The sequence below is a fragment of the Lynx canadensis genome, chromosome D4, assembly GCF_007474595.2.
Source record: "Lynx canadensis isolate LIC74 chromosome D4, mLynCan4.pri.v2, whole genome shotgun sequence".
Taxonomy (NCBI): domain Eukaryota; kingdom Metazoa; phylum Chordata; class Mammalia; order Carnivora; family Felidae; genus Lynx; species Lynx canadensis.
Window position 1 is genome coordinate 73,256,725 of NC_044315.2, and position 20,563 is coordinate 73,277,287.

General features: G+C 43.2%; 1 protein-coding gene across 2 annotated transcripts; it reads left to right on the forward strand.

The window, feature by feature from the left end:
- The first annotated feature begins 8 nt into the window (after positions 1–8).
- Positions 9–16,300, forward strand: PRPF4 (pre-mRNA processing factor 4). Of its 2 annotated transcripts, none has more exons than XM_030293565.2 (14): positions 9–131; positions 881–1,058; positions 2,332–2,518; positions 6,258–6,345; positions 6,891–6,970; positions 7,143–7,236; positions 7,698–7,792; positions 8,957–9,015; positions 9,940–10,063; positions 11,662–11,751; positions 14,904–15,026; positions 15,137–15,244; positions 15,335–15,453; positions 15,972–16,300. In XM_030293565.2, the coding sequence occupies exons 1-14, from the start codon at positions 105–107 to the stop codon at positions 16,163–16,165; spliced, it is 1,566 nt and encodes a 521-aa protein (XP_030149425.1). In that variant the 5' UTR covers positions 9–104; the 3' UTR covers positions 16,166–16,300. The 2 variants fall into 2 exon arrangements, with proteins under 2 accessions (XP_030149425.1, XP_030149424.1); XM_030293564.1 differs by having other exon boundaries at positions 26–131; positions 878–1,058.
- Positions 16,301–20,563: the final 4,263 nt, after the last annotated feature.

Below are 20,563 nucleotides of genomic sequence, written 5' to 3' on the forward strand. Positions count from 1 at the left end.
CCACTTCCGGTCGGTGACGTACTTCCGCTTTGCTGGGCGCGCGGTGGACGGTCTGAAACGCAGATCGCGGCTTCGCCTGGGGTTTCGCGGCTCCAGAGCTCAGCATGGCTTCCTCACGAGCCTCCTCCACGGTACGGATGTCAGCTCACTCCGGCAAGAAGCGCGAAGGGGGCTGGGAGGGTGTTCTTGGGGGTTGGGGCCGCTCGGGAACGGGCTAAGGCGGTGGAGGACTGGGGTGAAAGGCTGCGAGACTCGGTCCTGCCTTAGCGCTGCAGCCTTTTCCTGATCTCTGAGTGCTTGCCTGAGTTTTAGTTGATTTGCATCTCTCACTACAGCCCCTAACGGTAAATACCTCTTCCGACTGGTCCAAAAACGAAGCTCTGAAAGGGAGTAGTGTTGTGGCCCAGATGCATGTCTGTGTCAGACTTCTTAATTGTAATAAGGCCTTCAAACTTCATGTCCGTTGCCTTACGACTGAAAACGTTTGAAATGTGTAGGCCGGTAACTAACTTGTTCCCCCTTAATAATTGCGTTGGTCATTTGTTATCCTTTCTTTCCCCTGGGATGAGCCGAAGCCTCGGGTGTTTCATAAAACCCAAGAAGAGATTGCCACCGAATGATGTAAACATGTGCCAAAGCAAACCTTTGATAGAAAAATTACCAAAAGTAATTCACTAGTTTTTCCAGCCTCTTCCTATCTGCAAAACTTAAGTGATTAAGAGACCCCCCACCCCCACCCCGGCCAATCAGTGAAGATACCTTAACTGGTGTCCAGCTTGTCCTTTGGGGAGGAAATAGGATTGAAGCTCCATCCTTTGGGGGAAGCCTAGTGAATTGCTAAGACTGAGCCTTAAGTTAATCCAGGTCTTTGATTTAGCAGGCAACCAAAACTAAGGCACCTGATGACTTAGTTGCTCCTGTTGTGAAGAAACCACATATCTATTACGGAAGTTTGGAAGAGAAGGAGAGGGAGCGTCTGGCCAAAGGAGAGTCTGGGATTTTGGGAAAAGAAGGACTTAAAGCTGGAATTGAAGCAGGAAATATTAACATAACCTCTGGTAAGATGCAAATTGTGAGTCCCTCATTATCTTTGTTTTATTTTTTTTTTCAACGTTTATTTATTTTTGGGACAGAGAGAGACAGAGCATGAACGGGGGAGGGGCAGAGAGAGAGGGAGACACAGAATCGGAAACAGGCTCCAGGCTCTGAGCCGTCAGCCCAGAGCCTGACGCGGGGCTCGAACTCACGGACCGCGAGATCGTGACCTGGCTGAAGTCGGACGCTTAACCGACTGCGCCACCCAGGCGCCCCTATCTTTGTTTTATAATGTCAAAAAATTCTCAATTAAATTTGCATCTTTATAAGGCCATCCTTTGCCTACCCCAGTTAGCAACATCCAGAGAGACTTTTTCTTAAAACCTTTTATACAGTTTTTCTCCCATTCACTTGTTAGTAATTTTACCAGGAATTTATTCAGTGTATATTGAAGTTTATTTATTTTGAGAGAGAGAATTCGAGTGGGTGGGGCCCTGTTCAGCACAGAGCCTGATGTGGGACTCAAACTCATGAACCTAGGCAGAAAGTAAACCTGAGTTGCAAGCTTAACTGACCCATACACCCCTAATAAGTATGTGTTTGGATTCAAATTGATTCCATTTGTCTTCTGAAGATCTAACATAGTTCTGGCATTGATTTGAAGCTACTGTGGTTTGTACCATTCTCTCCTTTTAGTTCTCCAGTTTTCGCACTCAATGAAATATGTTTTAAGTCACAAAACTAATAGTTATTTTTATTTTGAAAGAAATGAAACTAGAAATGTGGGAAGTAGAAAATGTTGTAATCCTTGTTAACTGGGTTTTTCAATAATTTAATAAAGCTGTAAAAATTTGTAATTTTTTTCATAAATGAAACTGTGATGTACAGATTGTTTTTATTTTTTATTTTTGAGAGAGAGAGTGAGTGCACGAGCAGGGGAGGGGTCAGAGGGAAGGAGGGAAAGAAAGAATCCCAAGCAGGCTCCACACTCAGTGCGGTGCCCGACATAGGGCTTGATCCCACAACCCCAGGATCATGACCTGAGCCAAAATCAAGAGTCAGACAACTCAACCGACTGACCACCGAGGCCCCCCCAATTTTCCTGCCTTTTAAAGCTGTGCCATTTAGTTTTTTGTGTTTGACACAATCTAATAAACTGAGAAACAGTAAACTATGAATTTATGTACTAGATTAGTTCCTAGAGGTATACACAGACTCCAATTGTAAGACATTTATTTTTTCTCCTATTAGAAGAAGATCTGGTGATTATGCTGATATTGTCTGTTCTTTTTATAGGAGAGGTGTTTGAAATTGAAGAGCACATCAGTGAACGACAGGCTGAAGTATTAGCCGAGTTTGAGAGAAGAAAGCGAGCCCGGCAAATCAATGTTTCCACTGATGACTCAGAGGTCAAGGCTTGCCTTAGAGCCTTGGGGGAGCCCATCACACTCTTTGGAGAGGGTCCGGCTGAAAGAAGAGAAAGGTGTGCCCTTTCTAAATTTTTACCCTCATCTTTAATCACAAGGTTCTACTTTCCAATTTTAGTTGATATTTGTAGTAAGACTTTAATAGAACGTCTTAGGTAATGTTAATAAAATATGTTACTCAGTTGTTTTTATATAGTGTAGCCCATGATCTAAGTAGGCCAGTTTTTTACTCCATTACTAATTTTTTTTTCTAAACTATGAATAGGGTGTTAATATATGAACCCCCCTTCCCCAGTATGGAATTATGAGTTGGGTAAATATTTGTTGTCGAACTTGGAACATTTAGACAACACGCTTTCTTTGTCAGTGACATAAAACATAATGATAAGTACTTTTGGGTTATTATTGAAAGGTTATTCTTCAGATGATGTTCCTCTTGTGATTTTAAGGTCACAGAGTCTCTTAGTGACAGGCTAGTCATACACAGTTATGAGGACCTCCCTTGTCTTTCTGTCCACTGTCCCATCTCTCCCTTTCATCATTTTTTTTTTCCTGGTTTGCATGGTCTGTGCATTTAGTCACTAAACCTCTCCCATTATCTCGTGTCCATTAAATAGAACCAATAATGTTGGGCCTGTTTAAATAACAAGGGGAAAAACAAAACAAAACAGCAACACTGTGTACCAACCCAGTATCTTACAAAACCAGGCTGGCTGGCCACAAGGTGGGAGGAGCGGAGAAGAGGGGGCAGCTCTGGGCAGGTAGCTGAGGGCCAGGAAGGGCTAAAGGACAGACAGAAAAGGGAGCTCCCAGATGGGAGGGGGCTGGTTGTCCTAGTGGGGGAGGGGTGCAAACGGTACTTCGGAAGAGTGGAACTTGGGGAGGGGACCAGTCAGTGCTTTCTCTACCAGAGCACAGTGTTGGAGGAGGTGCTCTGTGCCACCGCTTGCCTACCCCTGGCACTAGGAGAACTGAGCCATGAGCCCTGGGTATGATGAGCTCCTCTGAAGCATGGATGACAGCCTGCCCCTCCCCCCCGGTCCCCTTTTCCTTGAGGCTCAGCTACTCCTCACTTACTGCATTTACTTTCTTTGGGCCCTTACCCCTCATTTATTCATCAACAAACCGACCACTGCCACATTGAAGTTGCTCTTTATTAAGGTCACTAATTTATCTTTACTGAGAATAGCCCTGGTACACTGTCAGCTACTCCCTCTTTGAAACACTCCCTTTCGTAAACCAAATCCTAATTTTTCTCCTATTTCTCTGGCTAATTCTTCTAAGCCTCTTTTTTTCCCTGCCTAACCTTTATATACTGCAGTTCTTTGTCTTGATTCTACCCTCATCCTGGGTGTTGAGATCCACTCCCGTGGCATTGTTCACCACGTATATTCTGAGGACTCCCAGGTCCCTATTTGTAGCCTAGGTATTCTGTAGGTACTTCAAATTGGACATGTATAAATCAACTCATCTGTTTCCCTCCCTTCTCCTATTCTCCTTTTAAATAACATTACCATTCACAGTTTTCAGTTGCCTTACCTCCTTTGTAATCCATCAGCAAAATCTAGTCTGTTCTAGATTTGTGCCCAAATCTACCTCCTCTTTTCTCTACCTTCATTGCTTTCACACCTAGATGATTGTAATAGTCCCAGACTTGTGGTATTGCTTGCTTAAAATCCAACAGTGTCTTCTTATTAAACAGAGAGTAGGGGTGCTTGTGTGGCTCAGTCTGACTCTCGATTTCATCTCAGGTCATGATCCCAGGGTCATGGGATCGAGCCCTACATCAGGCTCCTGACTGAGCGTGGAGCCTGCTTGAGACATTTCTCCCTCTCCCTCTCTCTCCCCACACTCCCTCTCTCTCCCTGCCTTTCCTTCTTCTCTCTCACTCTGTCTCACACAAAATAAATAAACATTAAAAAAAACAACAACAACATGGAGTAAAAAAAAAACTGTGGATCATACTCTTTATTTTGTGCCTCTCTTCCCCAATTTAATAGACTTAGTAGCCTTAAGGGTCTTCCTGGGAATACTCAAACTCTTTTTCTGTTTTTCCACTTAATATTTCTTTTTGCCTTTTTTTTTTTTTAAATGTTTGTTCACTTTTGAGAGAGAGAGACAGAGTGGGAGCAGGGAGGGGCAGAGAAAGAGGGAGACCCAGAATCTGAAGCAGGCTCCAGGCTCTGAGCTGTCAGCGCAGAGCCCGACGTGGGGCTCGAACCCACAAACCATGAGATCAGGACCTGAGCCAAAGTTGGATGCTTAACCAACTGAGCCACCCAGGCACCCCTCCCCTCTCTTGCCTTTTAAAGCCTTTTTATTCTTTTGGTTTCAGCATAAATGCCACCTTCTCAAAGAAGACTTTTATCACCTGACCCCTTATAAAGTAAGCCCCTTCTTTATTACCTCTCATAGAATGTTACTCTCTCAATAGCATTTACAAAGGGTATACTTTTAGTGTTGTTTGTTTATCTTCCAACCAACAGCAAAGTCTTACTATGGCGACCCTTAGGTGAATGTCTCGAGTCCCTACTGCCTCTGTCTTAATTCAGACCACCATTAAGACTCCGGGGATTCCTAAATAGTAGACTGATTTCCCTGCCTTTATTATTCCCTCTTCAATCCATTCTCTCTACTTCCCCAGGGATCTTTCTCAAAGGTAAACTGTCTTTACCATGGCATGAGGAGCTCTTTGTGACCTGGCCCCTACTTCTGTTTGTAGCCCTAGCTTTCACCAGCCCTTTTCTGGCACTCGGTGCTCCAGCCGTACTGAACTATTTGTGATTCCAAGTTCAACTGTTTTGCTGTCTCCAGACCTTTGCATTTGTTGAACCCTCAGCTTCAGTTGTCCCATTCTTTTTTTTTTTTAATTTTTTTTCAATGTTTGTTTATTTTTGGGACAGAGAGAGACAAAGCATGAACGGGGGAGGGGCAGAGAGAGAGGGAGACACAGAATCGGAAACAGGCTCCAGGCTCTGAGCCATCAGCCCAGAGCCTGACGCGGGGCTCGAACTCACGGACCGCGAGATCGTGACCTGGCTGAAGTCGGACGCTTAACCGACTGCGCCACCCAGGCGCCCCCAGTTGTCCCATTCTTGACCTGTCGACCTTACTAATTGAGGACTCAGTGTAGGGAACACCTCTTTGAAACCATCCCTGATTTTCCCTTCAAGCCTAGGTTAGGTATTTCTTTTATGTTTCCCCTCGGTGCCCAGCACTTACCACTGTCAATACTTACTATAACGTATTGTGGTTCCCTGTTACTTTCTGTCCATCCACCTTCTCCGCCCCCATTCCCAACCCCCAGGATTATGCTACTTGGAATGAAGAACTGCTGCTTAGTCGTTTTTGTACACTTAGCACCTCAGTCCGTAATCCAGCACATTGTGGCATGGAGCAAAGGTTGGCTGTCTTCACAGACCAAGTGGTAGCAGTGTTGGGGCTTGTTGACTCTAAACTGAAAACAGTAATTGCTTATAGTTCAATTTAAGCAATCTCTAAATAAAGAAGACCAAGTGAAAGAAATCACACTGGAGGGATGCCTGGGTGGCTCAGTTGGTAGAGCATGCGACTCTTGGTTCTTGGGGTCGTGAGTTCGAGTCTCACATTGGGTCTAGAGATTACTAAAAAAATGAATAAACTTAAAAAAAGAAGAAGAAATCATGCTGGAAGTTTAGGCATGATATGACTCTTAAGGTTGCTTTAAATGGAGTAGGGCAAGCTTTCTCCCTTCTTAGATACATTTTTCCTAGCTTTATCTCAACTCCATTTAAATTCTGGTCTTTTTTGTTACAGGTTAAGAAATATCCTCTCAGTGGTTGGTACTGATGCCCTAAAAAAGACCAAAAAAGATGATGAGAAATCTAAGAAGTCCAAAGAAGAGGTAAAATATGTCTTTGGCGTCACAGTAATAAAGTGAAGGAAATGAGGGGTTAGTTCTCTCATTTTCTGTTTTCAGGGTTTGCTTTGCTAGAGGGAAGGGAAGTTTTGAGGATTCTACCATTCAGGAATAGTTGTTGACCATAGTTTGTGGTTCTTGTGTGGGTATAAATGAAGGTAGGTAGGTTTCAACACATGGAAAAAACCATAGCATTCCTAGTGTAACTTCTAACAAGGAACCGGAAGCCATCCAATAAGAGTTCATAAAAACACAGTAGAGGGGCACCTGGCTGGTTCAGTCAGTGGAGCATATGACTCTTGATCTCAGGTTTGTGAGTTCAAGCCCCACATTGGGCATGGAGCCTACTTTAAAACACACACACACACACACACACACACACACACACCGTAAAAAGCACACACACCTGATTTCATCCTATGACTGAACTAATTCACCTTTTTTTCTAGGCAGTTACAATAGAGAACTGACAGCTATGAGGAGCAGGAATGCTTCAGACTTAACATTTCTGCTCTTAATTTAAATTTCAGTATCAACAAACCTGGTACCATGAAGGACCAAACAGCCTGAAGGTTGCTAGACTGTGGATTGCTAATTATTCGCTGCCAAGGTACAGAGAGCCTCTAGAAGGAGAAAGAAGCATATTTTTTCTTGTTTTCTCTTAAGCAGTGATGATCTGTTTTATAAAGACTGGTGGTTCTTAAATGAAACTGATGGTTGTAATACTTGTGTGGACCTTTGTTTCCAGTCTGTCTGTTCACAGTAATGTTTCTGTGTCACAGGGCAATGAAACGCTTAGAAGAGGCCCGTCTCCATAAAGAGATTCCAGAGACAACGAGGACCTCCCAGATGCAAGAGCTGCACAAATCTCTCCGGGTAAGATGCTCTCAGTGATTGTCTAATATATTAAGGGCTCTTAACTACACATTAGATTTCCTACTTCGGTCTGCCTCTTGGAAGGTACAGGCAACTGTTGCAGTTAAGGTGGCAGGAACCTGCTGTAATTAGGACTTAACAGAGGCCTGTGGGTCTACACTTCAGTTCCCCTTGAATATGTCAAAGCTGTACTTTAGCTCTCTCTATGGTTTTCCTGGGTGTGTTGAGCTGACACAGAAACTAGTGATACTGCTAGTGTAAAAGACAGCATGTGAGTTCCAGGTGAGCCTTAACTCCATTCGTTAACATAAGTATCTCCTAACAACAAAAGTGTAAAAGAATCTTGTGGGGGTGGGAGGGTGGCTAAAACCAGAAAGTTGTTTTTTTTATTGTGGAAAAACCAAAAAACTCTTGGATCAGCCTACTAATGATTACTGTTTGTCTTTTTTTTTTTTTTTAAGTCTTTGAATAATTTCTGCAGTCAGATTGGGGATGATCGGCCTATCTCCTACTGCCACTTTAGTCCTAATTCCAAAATGCTGGCCACAGCTTGTTGGTAAGTCCCATTTTACTGTGATATTTTTTCCTAAATGGAGGATAGGTTCGGGGGGGTGGGGGATCAGCCTTTTTCTTAGGTGCTCATTTCTGTGTCCTTTTCCTCTGCTTCTCATGATCGTACCAAACTAGAGATGCCAGTACTTTCCCCTTGTATTATACAAGATAGTCTGGGTATAAAACTTCTGCCTGTTCACAAGGGACACCAGAGATCCATGACACGTCAGTCATGCTCTTGATGCTAGCATTTTGGAGCAGATAAATAGTGGATTTATAGACTGACCAGTATCCACACCTCAGTATAGCTTTTCTTTTTAAGTTAGATAGCCCAGGCAAGGTACTCTGTAAGCTTCAGTTGCCTTATGTGTAAAGGAGGATGAGATAACGTTGTAAACCATTTTACCTTAGTAGTGCGCCTTATGTGGTAAGGACTCAGTAAACGCGAATTACTGTTTGTTGTTGTTGTTTTCTAGTTATTGCCACATATGCAGAAAGCCCTTAGGATGTGATAATTTTGTTGTTCTATTTAGTGATTCAGTTATTTTCCTGGGACATGGCCATCAAGTGAGAAGAGAAACTTCCTTACTTTGCATGCACAGGAACTACTTGACTAGATAGAAATTGAGCCTGGTTCAGGAGAAAGCGAAGGACCTACACAAATCCCCCCGCCTCTCCAAGCCTCCGCTACCTTCCTTAGAAGTAGAAATGATCATTCCCGCATTATGTACCTCACAGGTCTATTATCAGGATCACTGAGATGATAGGAATAAAAGTAATTTGTTGGAAATTTTCTGAAATAAAGTCTTTTTAAAAAATTTTAGGGACTTTGTAAGTAGTAAAGTGCTCTTCATATTTAAGGAGTTAGTATGATTATTAATATTACTGTTGGATAGTTTAATTTGTCCTATTTTTCCTCACCGATCACTCTAGATGTTGAGGAGAATAGCTTGTGCTATATTAACTACAGTCCTGTAGAGGCCTCGGGTTGCGTGAGACGTGCATATAGCTTTCTTCTGTAAACCATCAAACGATAAGCTTTCTTTTTCTGTGTGCCACTGTAAAGTTTTTTGGGGGTGAGAAGAGATTGTGCTTTAGGAATGTTACCAAGGTACCTTTTCCTTCCCAGACCAACCCTGGCTGAGATGCTTTCCTTTGTATTTGATAGGAGTGGGCTTTGCAAGCTCTGGTCTGTTCCCGATTGCAACCTCCTTCACACTCTCCGAGGTGAGTTAGAATCTTGTTTATGTCACTCGTTTTCCCAGCGTGAACCCTCTTCAGACAGTGAAACTAATACTCTGCCTGACACTCAGACCTAGTGCACACAAGATTAATTTTTGATTTGAATTGACAGGGTTTGGTTTTCTCTGACCACAAGGTGGGAACATAATGACCTTATACACAAACCACTATTCTCTTGTGTACAACCCCACTCTGGCATTGTACAGTCTCTAGACCAAATAAATAAAGGTTGTTTGTGTTTTGCACCTTTTTTATTTTAAGTTTATTTATTTTGAGAGAGAGGCAGTGTGAGGGTGAGGGAGCAGAGAGAATCTGAAGCAGGCTCTGCATTGTCAGCATGGAGCCCGATATGGGGCTCGAACTCAGGAAACCCTGAGATCATGACCTGAGCTGAAATCAAGAGTTGGACACTTGACTGACTGAGCCACCCAGGTGCCCCTTTGTTTTGCTTTTTTTAATGTAATTTAAATGGTTTGTTTTAAGTTTATCTTTTATTTTGAGAAAGAGCATGAGTGGGGGAAGGGCAGAGAGGGAGGAAGACAGAATCCCAAGCAGGCTCCACTCTGCCAGTGCAGAGCCCAGAACAGGGTTCAAACTCAAGAAACTGAGATCATGACCTGAGCTGAAACCAAGAGTCAGACGCTCAACCAACTGAGCCACCCAGGCACCCTTGTAATTTAAATATTGATTTAAGTTAAAACAGTTTTTTTTTTTAATAGTTGAGTAGTCACTTTACTACTCTTATCTGTCCACATGTTCTCTAATACTTGTCTGTGTTACTCATCATAGTCTGTTTTCACACATAAATTATAAGGAGTAGGGGCCCACTTCTGGGAAGGGAGGGGAATAAATTAAAAAAAAAAAAAACGAGTGGGGACCCTTTAACTTTCATCTCTTACACCCCTTCAGGCCATAACACAAACGTAGGAGCAATTGTATTCCATCCAAAATCCACTGTCTCCTTGGACCAGAAAGATGTCAATCTGGCGTCTTGTGCTGCTGATGGTTCTGTGAAGCTTTGGAGCCTTGACAGGTAAATATTACTGTTCTGTCGATACTGCAGTCACTAAGGTAAATAATTGCTTGGTTGGTCCTTGGGACCTGAAAATCTGGCATTTAACTCCAGAGATGATCTTGAAAGTCCAGGGAGCTTGGTGTGAATGTGGAATGTAGGATTTCTTTCTTAGACCTGTTGTCACCAAAGGAGTTGGGTCCGGTTTTTCTTATTTGTTAACTTTGGACCTCGATTTTTGCCTCTAACATAGTGGCCATTGTTTTCCTACTCCAGTTATTCTGGAAAGATACATTTGCACCTCCTATGCAATACATTGACATTGGAGAAATGCACCATTTGGTAGATTGACTAAAGATAATATTCTTGGCAGCACATTGGTTCCTAGCAGATGGGCACAGGGGAGAGGAAAGTGAAGTTCTGTCTGACAGTCTTGCCAAGGAACTGATGTCTCCTCCCAACCGCTTCCTCCTTTGCCTAGCCTGTATTCTCCCGTTATAACAGTTGATGTTGTTGTTGTTTTTAACACGTTTATGATGGTTGTATTCCAAAAAATTCTTGAAAGCACTTTGCTGGCTAAAAGAAATCTGAATTCAGTTGCTTAGTTGTTTTTTTTTTTTCTTTGGGAAAGCACATGAGACTTTAATTCCAGGTTTCTGTAGAGGGCTAATTAGTTTCTCCATCCTTTGCCAGATAGGGTCTGTCTTCTGAGCAGAGCAAGTTTTAATTGGCTTCATATCACTTAGCAATATTTGTTCCCCTAGGGCTTTGATTAGCTCTATGTATGCACATTGACAAAGTTCCCTTTTTAATTGCCCTCCTTAGGGTTTGTGTTTATTTTCTTTCACTGGTGTTTCAGAACTTTTTTTCTGTGATTACTGGGGAGGAGAATTTAATGGTTACCAAAACGAAACTAAGCGTCTATTTAGGAGTTCCTTTTTTCATGTGGATCCTTTAACAAGCTAAAGTTTGAGGAAAATTTATCTGTAATCCACTTGCACCAAAACTGTTTGATTTCTGTAGCTTCATATCTCTATCAAAGTATGTTTTGTTTCTAGAATCTTAACACTCCTTTGGTGTAAGGAGACTATTTTGCTTGTCAGGCTGAATTATCTTTTATTTTTCTCTAATCATAAATGAGAATAGCATTAAGAGTTGATTATCGGGGCACCTGGGTGGCTCAGTTGGTTGGGCATCTGACTTAAGCTCAGGTCACGATCTCACAGTTCGTGAGTTGGAGCCCTGCATCAGGCTCTCTGCCCCTCCTCTTTCACTGTGTCTCTCTCTCAAAAACAAATAAACATTTAAAAATTAAAGAGTTGATTATCACAGTGAATTGAGATATAGAAAGATAGTTGTTTATCGAAATACTTTGGGCAGTTTTGCCTTGTAAGCACATGAAATAGTCCCAAATCTTTTAAAACTTGGGAAAGTAACAAAAATTGTTCCTTAAATTTAAAAAAAAAAAAAAAAGCCCTGCATTTTTAATAAACTATGAGTTTAGTTACATAGTCTCTTAAATCATACAGAATGGGTACATCGGTCACAACAGTGAACAAATTCAATGAACATTTATGACTATAAAATAGCTCACTCACTTGTATTTGTTTCTTTTTCAGTGATGAACCAGTGGCAGATATTGAAGGCCATACAGTACGTGTGGCCCGTGTAATGTGGCATCCATCAGGACGTTTCTTGGGCACCACTTGGTAAGCCATCCTGTTCTGTTCATACAGGCCCATGGCATGTTGTTAACCTTTACGACTAACTGCCAAGTAAATTTTAAGAACAGAAATCTTCAGGGCGCCTGGGTGGCGCAGTCGGTTGGGCGTCCGACTTCAGCCAGGTCACGATCTCGCGGTCCGTGAGTTCGAGCCCCGCGTCGGGCTCTGGGCTGATGGCTCGGAGCCTGGAGCCTGTTTCCGATTCTGTGTCTCCCTCTCTCTCTGCCCCTCCCCTGTTCATGCTCTGTCTCTCTCTGTCCCAAAAATAAATAAAAATGTTGAAAAGAAAAAAATTAAAAAAAAAAAAAAAGAACAGAAATCTTCAAGTAGGATTTTCTTGGACTGCAATGACTCAAAATCCGAAAAGAGTGTTATAAAGTTATTGCCAAGTGTATTTACTTTTATTTTTTTCTTTAGTTTTTTTTTTTTTTTTTAAATGTTTATTTATTTTAGAGACATAGCAGGAGCAGGGTAGGGGCAGAGAGAGAGAGAGAGACCCCGAACCCTAAGTGGGCTTCAGGCTCTGAGCTGTCAGCACAGAGCCTGACACAGGGCTCAAACCCATAAACCTCAAGATCATGACCTGAGCCGAAGTTGGGTGCTTAACCAACTGAGCCACCCAGGTGCCCCCAAGTGTATTTGCTTTTAAATTGCAGTTAATCAGAAATTTCAGTCACTAATTGCCAGAAAACTAGAACTTTCACTTTTTTCTTCTTTAAGGGAGTCGGGGAGGGGCAGAGAGAATCTAAAGCAGGCTCCATGCTCATCGTGGAGCCCGATGCAGGGCCCAATCCCATGACCCTGGCGTCATGACCTGAGCCAAAATCAAGTTGGACGCTCAACCAGCTGAGCCATTTAGGTGCCCCATATTCTCTTTACCAATGTTTTGTTTTGTTTCTGCCACACGTTGTATTGTAATCTCTCTGCTTACAAATCAGTCTCCCTTTCTGGAGTACCTGGCTGGCTCAGGCAGTAGAACATGTGACTCTTGATCTCTGATTTATAAGTTCAAGGCCCATGTTGGGTGCAAAGATTACTTAAAAATAAAATCTTTAGGGGCGCCTGGGTGGCGCAGTCGGTTAAGCATTTGACTTCAGCCAGGTCACGATCTCGCGGTCCGGGAGTTCGAGCCCCGCGTCAGGCTCTGGGCTGATGGCTCAGAGCCTGGAGCCTGTTTCCGATTCTGTGTCTCCCTCTCTCTCTGCCCCTCCCCCGTTCATGCTTTGTCTCTCTCTGTCCCAAAAATAAATAAACGTTGAAAAAAAATTAAAAAAATAAATAAATAAATAAATAAAATAAAATCTTTAGAGCCGTCTGGGTGGCTTAGTCGGTTAAGCATCCGACTTCAGCTCAGGTCATGATGTCACAGTTTGTGAGCCCTGTGTCGGGCTCTGTGCTGGCAGCTCCGAGCCTGGAGCCTGCTTTGGATTCTGTGTCTCCCTCTCTCTCTGCCTCTCTCTGGCTTGTGCACACAAGCACTCTCTGTCTCTAAAATAAACATTAAAAATTTTTTCAAAAAATAAAATAAAATCTTTGTTAAAAGAGTGCAAATTGGTTTCCTTTTCTGGTTCTGTAAGTTCATTGAGGGCAGAATGTGTTAAAGAACTTTTTAATTGAGGGGCGCCTGGGTGGCGCAGTCGGTTAAGCGTCCGACTTCAGCCAGGTCACGATCTCGCGGTCCGTGAGTTCGAGCCCCGCGTCAGGCTCTGGGCTGATGGCTCAGAGCCTGGAGCCTGTTTCCGATTCTGTGTCTCCCTCTCTCTCTGCCCCTCCCCCGTTCATGCTCTGTCTCTCTCTGTCCCAAAAATAAATAAACGTTGAAAAAAAAAAAATTTTTAAAAAAAAGAACTTTTTAATTGAGATGTAATTTACATGTAATAGAATGGACTTATTTTCATGCACTCATGTAACCCACATTCCTTTTAATAGAATATTTCCATCACCCTAGAAAGTTCCTTCATGTCCCTTCCCAATGGACTCCCCCTTCCAGAGCAACCACTGATCTGATTTCTATCGCTGTAAATTAATTCTGTCTGTTCATACTTTATGAATTCGTTTGTGGCTGGCTTCTTTTAGTCAGTATAATGTTTTTAAGATTCATTTATGTTGCGTGTTTCCTTTTTTTTTTTTTTTAATTTTTTTTTTTAATGTTTATTTATTTTTGAAAGAGAGAGACCAGAGACAGCATTAATAGGGGACGGGCAGAGAAAGGGAGACACAGAATCTGAAGCAGGCTCCAGGCTCTGAGCTGCCAGCACAGAGCCCAATGCGAGGCTCGAACCCACAAACTGCTAGATCATGACCTGAGCTGAAGTCGGATGCTTAACTGACTGAGCCATCCAGCTGCCCCAGAAGTTTCTTTTTATTGCTGAGGAGTATTCAGTTGTGTGACTCTGCCATAGTTTACTTATCCGTTGTCTTACTGAAGGACATTTGGGCTTTTTCCAGGTTTGGATCACTCAGAATAAAGGTGTCATGAACATTCTCATATAGTGCTTTATATGAACATGTTTTTGTTGTTTAAGGTGTTTTTCGTTTTTTGCTTTTTACGTTTGTTTAAGTAATCTCTACCCCAACGTGGGTCTTGAACTCATGACCCTGAGACTGAGTCACGTGCTCCACCAGCTGAGCCATCTAGGTGCCCCTCTAGTTGCATTTATTAAAGAGACTTTGTTTTCCCTATTGAAATGGTTTTAGTGGTCTCATTTGAGTATCTTTGACCAAAAATGTGTAGGTCTCTTCCTATACTTTCTCATCTGTTGCATTGATCTATTTGCTTATTGTTCTTTGTCTCCCCAGCATCAGTTGAAGGCCCAACAAATAGTCAGTGAGTAAAAAAACTTAACAGTTGAACTGAGAAAGAAAGAAAGAAGGCAACAGCCTTTGCTGGGCCATTCTTAGGAAATTGTATTCTTAAAATAGCCACTGAAGTAAGTTACTAGGAAGTCCATGGTTTCCCAGTTAGCACTCAAGACAGATATGCTTAGTTGTTGAGGTATTGTTTATACCAGAAAAGAATTTCTTGTTAATACGGTTGTACAAGTAGTTTCAGAAGCATAATTTAAGTTACAAGTGTTTTTAACACATTGTAGGAACTGAGTATCTGCTAGTTAATTTCTAATTAATTTGTTTTGTAGCTATGACCGCTCATGGCGCTTATGGGATTTAGAGGCTCAAGAGGAGATCCTGCATCAGGAAGGCCACAGCATGGGCGTGTATGATATCGCCTTCCATCAGGATGGCTCTTTGGCTGGCACTGGGTAAGCCCTCTTCCACATAGCCAGGGGCAGCTCAGTGGTTCGCCTCTTATGTATGCTTGCTTCCACGGAGAAATGGATTCAGAGTGTTCATTTATAAATTCTTTTGTCAGGGGACTGGATGCGTTTGGTCGTGTTTGGGACCTGCGTACAGGACGGTGTATCATGTTCCTAGAAGGCCACCTGAAGGAAATCTATGGAATAAATTTCTCCCCCAATGGGTAAAATAAACTCATTGAATGACGGGTGGGAAGGGTTATTGGTCAGAATGTATCTTTGTTTCTGACTTCGATACTACACCTGATCCACAGCTACCACATTGCAACCGGCAGCGGTGACAACACCTGCAAAGTGTGGGACCTCCGGCAGCGGCGCTGTGTCTATACCATCCCCGCCCATCAGAACTTAGTGACCGGTGTCAAGTTTGAGCGTAAGTTTTCCTCCCGGTTTGCCCGTTCACAGGACAGGCAGATTGTACTTCCCGGAATGCAGGCTAGGCTTTGGCTTCACTCGGAAGTGTGACAGGAGAGGATTTGGCCTCTGGTGAAGAAGGAGCAAATTCTAATTTCCTTCGCCGTAGCGTATTTTCAGACACAGCTCTGGCACAGCTTGCTTCTTGTTTCAGGAAGTAAAGAAGACTTTCATAAATGCTTTGAGTCATTTTTTTTTTCCATGAAAGTTGTAAGCACTGAATCCTTAATATTACTGTGAACAGATTGTCAGGGAAAAAGCCAGAAGAACTTAATAATGTTACTTGTTTCCCTAAGTCTGCTTGTAGTCCCTTTTTCCTGGAGGCCTTATAGGAATGTAGATGAGAATGTTGGACTTTTCCAAATGGGGAAATCCCTTCTTTTTCAAAATCATGTGTTCTAGCAGATTTTTGTGCTTTTATTTTCTTTGCTCTTTTGATATGTGAATTCCTCAAGCAGCTCCCCTTTTCTCTTAAAGCTATCCATGGGAATTTCTTGCTCACTGGTGCTTACGACAACACAGCCAAGATCTGGACACACCCAGGCTGGTCCCCACTGAAGACTCTGGCTGGCCATGAAGGCAAAGTGATGGGCCTAGACATTTCTTCCGATGGGCAGCTCATAGCCACTTGCTCTTACGACAGGACCTTCAAGCTCTGGATGGCTGAATAGGCAGGACCGAGGAAAAAGGACTCTAACCTCAAGCTCTCCCTTAAGAACCATTTTCAAAAGAAAGGGATTGATATTTTTTGTCCTATCACGTTTTTTGCCAGTTATCGTGTGTAGACCCTCTAAAGAATTGGATCTGGGGCGCCTGGGTGGCGCAGTCGGTTGAGCGTCCGACTTCAGCCAGGTCACGATCTCGCGGTCCGTGAGTTCGAGCCCCGCGTCAGGCTCTGGGCTGATGGCTCAGAGCCTGGAGCCTGTTTCCGATTCTGTGTCTCCCTCTCTCTCTGCCCCTCCCCCGTTCATGCTCTGTCTTTCTCTGTCCCAAAAATAAATAAACATTGAAAAAAAAAAAAAAAAAAAGGATCTCCAGGCCTCCCTCCACTCCAGGTAGGCAGCCAAGTCTCTGGGTATTGATGAGCCCATTTCATAGTTGAAATTTTAATTTTCATCTTCAAGCCCTGCCATGGACTGCGTATACATTGTTTTTGTTAATCTTTTGTTTGAATGCCTTGTTGCCTCCTTCACAGCACTCAGGATTGTGACTGGCTCCATTTTTAATTTTGAAACTTGGCTTTCCATTACATGGTACATGCTTCAGGACTACATGTGACCCACAGAGCAAGGTGGCTGGCCCGTAGTCTGGAAGCCCTCAACTTAAGAGGCACTTCTCACCACACACTGGTTAACTGATGCCTGACAGTGGGAACCTTTCCTCTACCTTCAGAAGGGAGATGAAGAGGTAGACCACAGCTATGCTCAGAGCGATGCAGCAAAGAAGATTTTACCTCTCCTGTTGAGTTCAAATGGGATGCTCACTGCAACAGGAAGCTCAGAACTGAACATTGGCCCTGTCAGAAAATATCCTCCATTTTGCTCTGAAGTTTGGCATCCTTCGTGTCAGCCCAAAGCTAGGCCATCGTGTCAAGATGCAGTGAAACTTGTAGGACGCAAACGTGAAGTCTGTGTTGTGCCACCTCCTCTGTGTTGGTTAGAGGATGCACCCTGTGTGTCCAGGTGACTGGAAAAAACCCTAGTGGGCATTCGTGGACATAAACCTTTTCTTTTTTTTCTTTATTACACACTTGCTACAGAGTAAAATTCTGTCATAAAAACTGTCCTTTAAAAACTTATTTTGTATCGTTAAGCATTTTCTGAATCGCAGCCATCGGTCCATAGAAGCCCCCCCCCTTTTTTTGTTGTTGTTTTTGGTTTGAGATACAACGGATGATATTAAATATGGCTTATTCCAGTTCCAGTCTCCTTATAGTTTTTCGTAGAGACTGTTGGACTGTGGGCCAGACTAGCGGTGAGGCGTGTCTGGACTCTGTCATTCGTGTTCCTTGGTCCTGTAGTGGTTACCTTCACCTCTGTCCATCCCAGATGTCCAGCCACTGAGCACTGGGAGGACACGGTCCATTCTCACAAAATACAGGAATTGGGAAGAAGAAAGGCATTTGAGAAGGGCTTCTATGATGGCCTTTCCTTAAATGTTGAAAACACTTTCATTTGCAGTTCCAGAGAGCTTGACAGTGGCTTTGTCTAACTCTCCTTGGCAAACTGTGAGTGTGTGATGATATAGCTAAATATTCTGTTTCATTTAATTTTAATTATAACCAGATAGTTGCATCTTTTGAGTACCTGTTAAGCTTCTGAATTACCAGCTCTACCCCCTCTTGGGCACTTGGCATTTCACTATTATTTAAGTATTAATGGGCTCTAGTTTCCTCTATAGTTGGCCATGAAAAATAATTCTTTGTTACTACTTTTGTAGTATGCATGCATGAACTAATAGTGAACGTTAGTGTTTTAGCATGCAATTTGGATATAGTGTGTTAACAAAGGTTTTTCGTTTTTCAAATTTGAATTTTACTATTAGTGCCATTAAACTTTTTTTTTTTTTTTTTTTTTTTTGGCTGTTCCAAGAGATGTAGAGGTAGCAGTTGGGTGAGCACATTTTCACGTAAGCCTTTGGCAAAACAGTTACCTTGTGGAATATACATTTGTGCTTTGGAAATATTGTAAGGAAACAGCTGAGGAGCATAAACCAAATGTAGCATTTCATAATAACGGTGAGATAAATATGAGAGCCACCACTTAAAGGACCTAACTTACTGCCTAGAGACTGTGCCAGGCATGTTCAGACACCTCATTTAATCCTCCCAATCTTCTGAATTATTCTCCTTTGATAGAGCTGAAGCTCAGAGAAGTAACTTGCTCAAGGTTACCCCATCAGTGAGTGGTGGAGCCTGGCCTGTCTTCTGTGACCTTATGAAGAGCTTTCATAGGGCTATTGAGTATGTTGGCACCGCCGGCCGGACAGAATGACCAGTCTGGTCAGCGTGGCCTATTTCCTGTACACATTTTAGCCACTCTACCCTTTATACCTCCCTTTTGATGAGTCGCTGCATCTCTGCGTCTGACTTCATGCCAAAGGGAATTACGGTAATTTCACCACTTCTGCCTCATGAACTAATGAAGCACCTATAGTGTCGACAGGAAACTGTCTTGGGGTAGATATCTTGTTGTGTAGAACTTTCTTAAGCATTGCAGCGAGTCTTAGCATCCCTGACCTGCGGAGTGCTAAAAGCCAGAAGCACAACCCACCCCCTTCGTTGGACTAGCAAAATGCTTCCAAACATTTCTGCGTGCCCCAAGTTTAGAACTACTGAGTGTGAAAATAGAAGACGCCCTCATGTTAAATATACCCCTCCCTACCCAAAAAACTCAGATCTACATTTTTCCTTATGTGGATGGTCTATCAGCCACCGCAAGAGCCGCTGCAATGCTATTTTGACTAAAAGGCTTCACCAATTAACTAGCTGGGCGACCTTGAACTAGGTAGCTAAACTTGCGGAGCCTCAGTTTCATCTGTAAAATAGGGATGAGGCTTCCCTCACTCGGAGCAGTAAGCTCCAGTGCAGAGCAGTCGTTCTGGGCTTCCGCCCCCCACCAGCTCCTGTCCCTTTTCTCATGACTCAGAGAACACGGGAGATCACTGCCTAATTTACCTGTCACAAGGTTAAGGAGCAAGGACGTGTAAAGAAATGAAGTCAGTGGGGAGAGGTTGAGTCCCAGCTTCAGTGCAATTATCTTTGATGGCACGAATGGAGAGGTAGGTGCTAGTCCCCTGGTGGGTTACGTAGTGGCTTTCCCATTTTGTAATGGAGAATTTTCACCTTGGCCCTTAACACCATTTGATTTTACTGAACACAAAATACAGGTCTTGGCTATTTTGGAATACCTTGTATGCAAAGATCCCTTAATTTATAGAAGCTAGTTCTGTTAAGCACAAAACTTTATTTAGAACAAATAAAACCAACTCAGTTTCTGACTCTGAAAGTTTATTCCACAAATCAAAATACCCCTCAAATGTTGTCTTTTCATAACTGTAATGGTGTTTTAACCACTTTGAGATTGTTCCAGAACTGTGGGCCACTGGACAATATTAAAACTGGGGAAGAAGAGTTTTAGATACTGCCTAGGTGGCAATTTAGAGTTAAACCACCTACGCATCTAGTTTGCCTTGGTACTGGGATTAAGTCCCATGAAATGAAAACTAGCATCTCTGTCTGCATGGCCTGGGATGGAGCCCTCTATCCAGGGCTTCTGCCCTACCTCTTGAGGTCAACTGCCTGGAGCAGGGGAGTCAGCTCTGTCCAGCATCCAGGCTTAATTAGGGCCTCTGCACCTACCCGGAGGAATAAAAACCTTTTCTCCAAATCACAGATTTCTTTTGATCACCTTTACTCTCAACACTCCAGAAGCCACACACCGACAAGAGGTTGTCCTGTACAAGCAGCTGAGGAAACATGCCGTCCTTGCTGGTAGAGGCTCTCTGTGACCCATGGATATCCTATCCTTCCCTTCCCCTAGTTCTGACACCACATCGACCAAGTGGTTGTTGAATGAGTCAGTGCATGAGTTCATGACTGCAGGTGGCAAGACTTCTAAAGAGAAAACTGAAAGAAGGCACATGCCTTTGCTCACAGAATTGAGGCTCACTTTCCAAAATTGTAGCAAGATATAACTCAAAACAAATGTGAACCGAGTTGGGAGCAACTCCAGTGAGAAATGCACCTTTCTGGGCCAGTCGAACTCCCGGATACCATCGTCCAGCCCTTGAGCACAACTTGCCATGTAGCTCTTTGTGCCGGGTCTGCTTCTCTGCCCTTCTTGGCCCATGGCTCACACCCAGGGGTCTCTTCACACCTTTTCCCAGCCTTTTCGGTTTCAAATATTCCCATTATAGGACTGTTCCCAGAAGCAAACACCTGGCCTTACTGATCTCCGGGTTGCAAAAAGGAACAATACTACAAAGGAAGACAACCCCAAATGAGGCTCTGCGGTCCCCATCCCCAGCAGCAGTCAGGAAAGACTTGGTTCCTTGTCCAGAAGCAACGC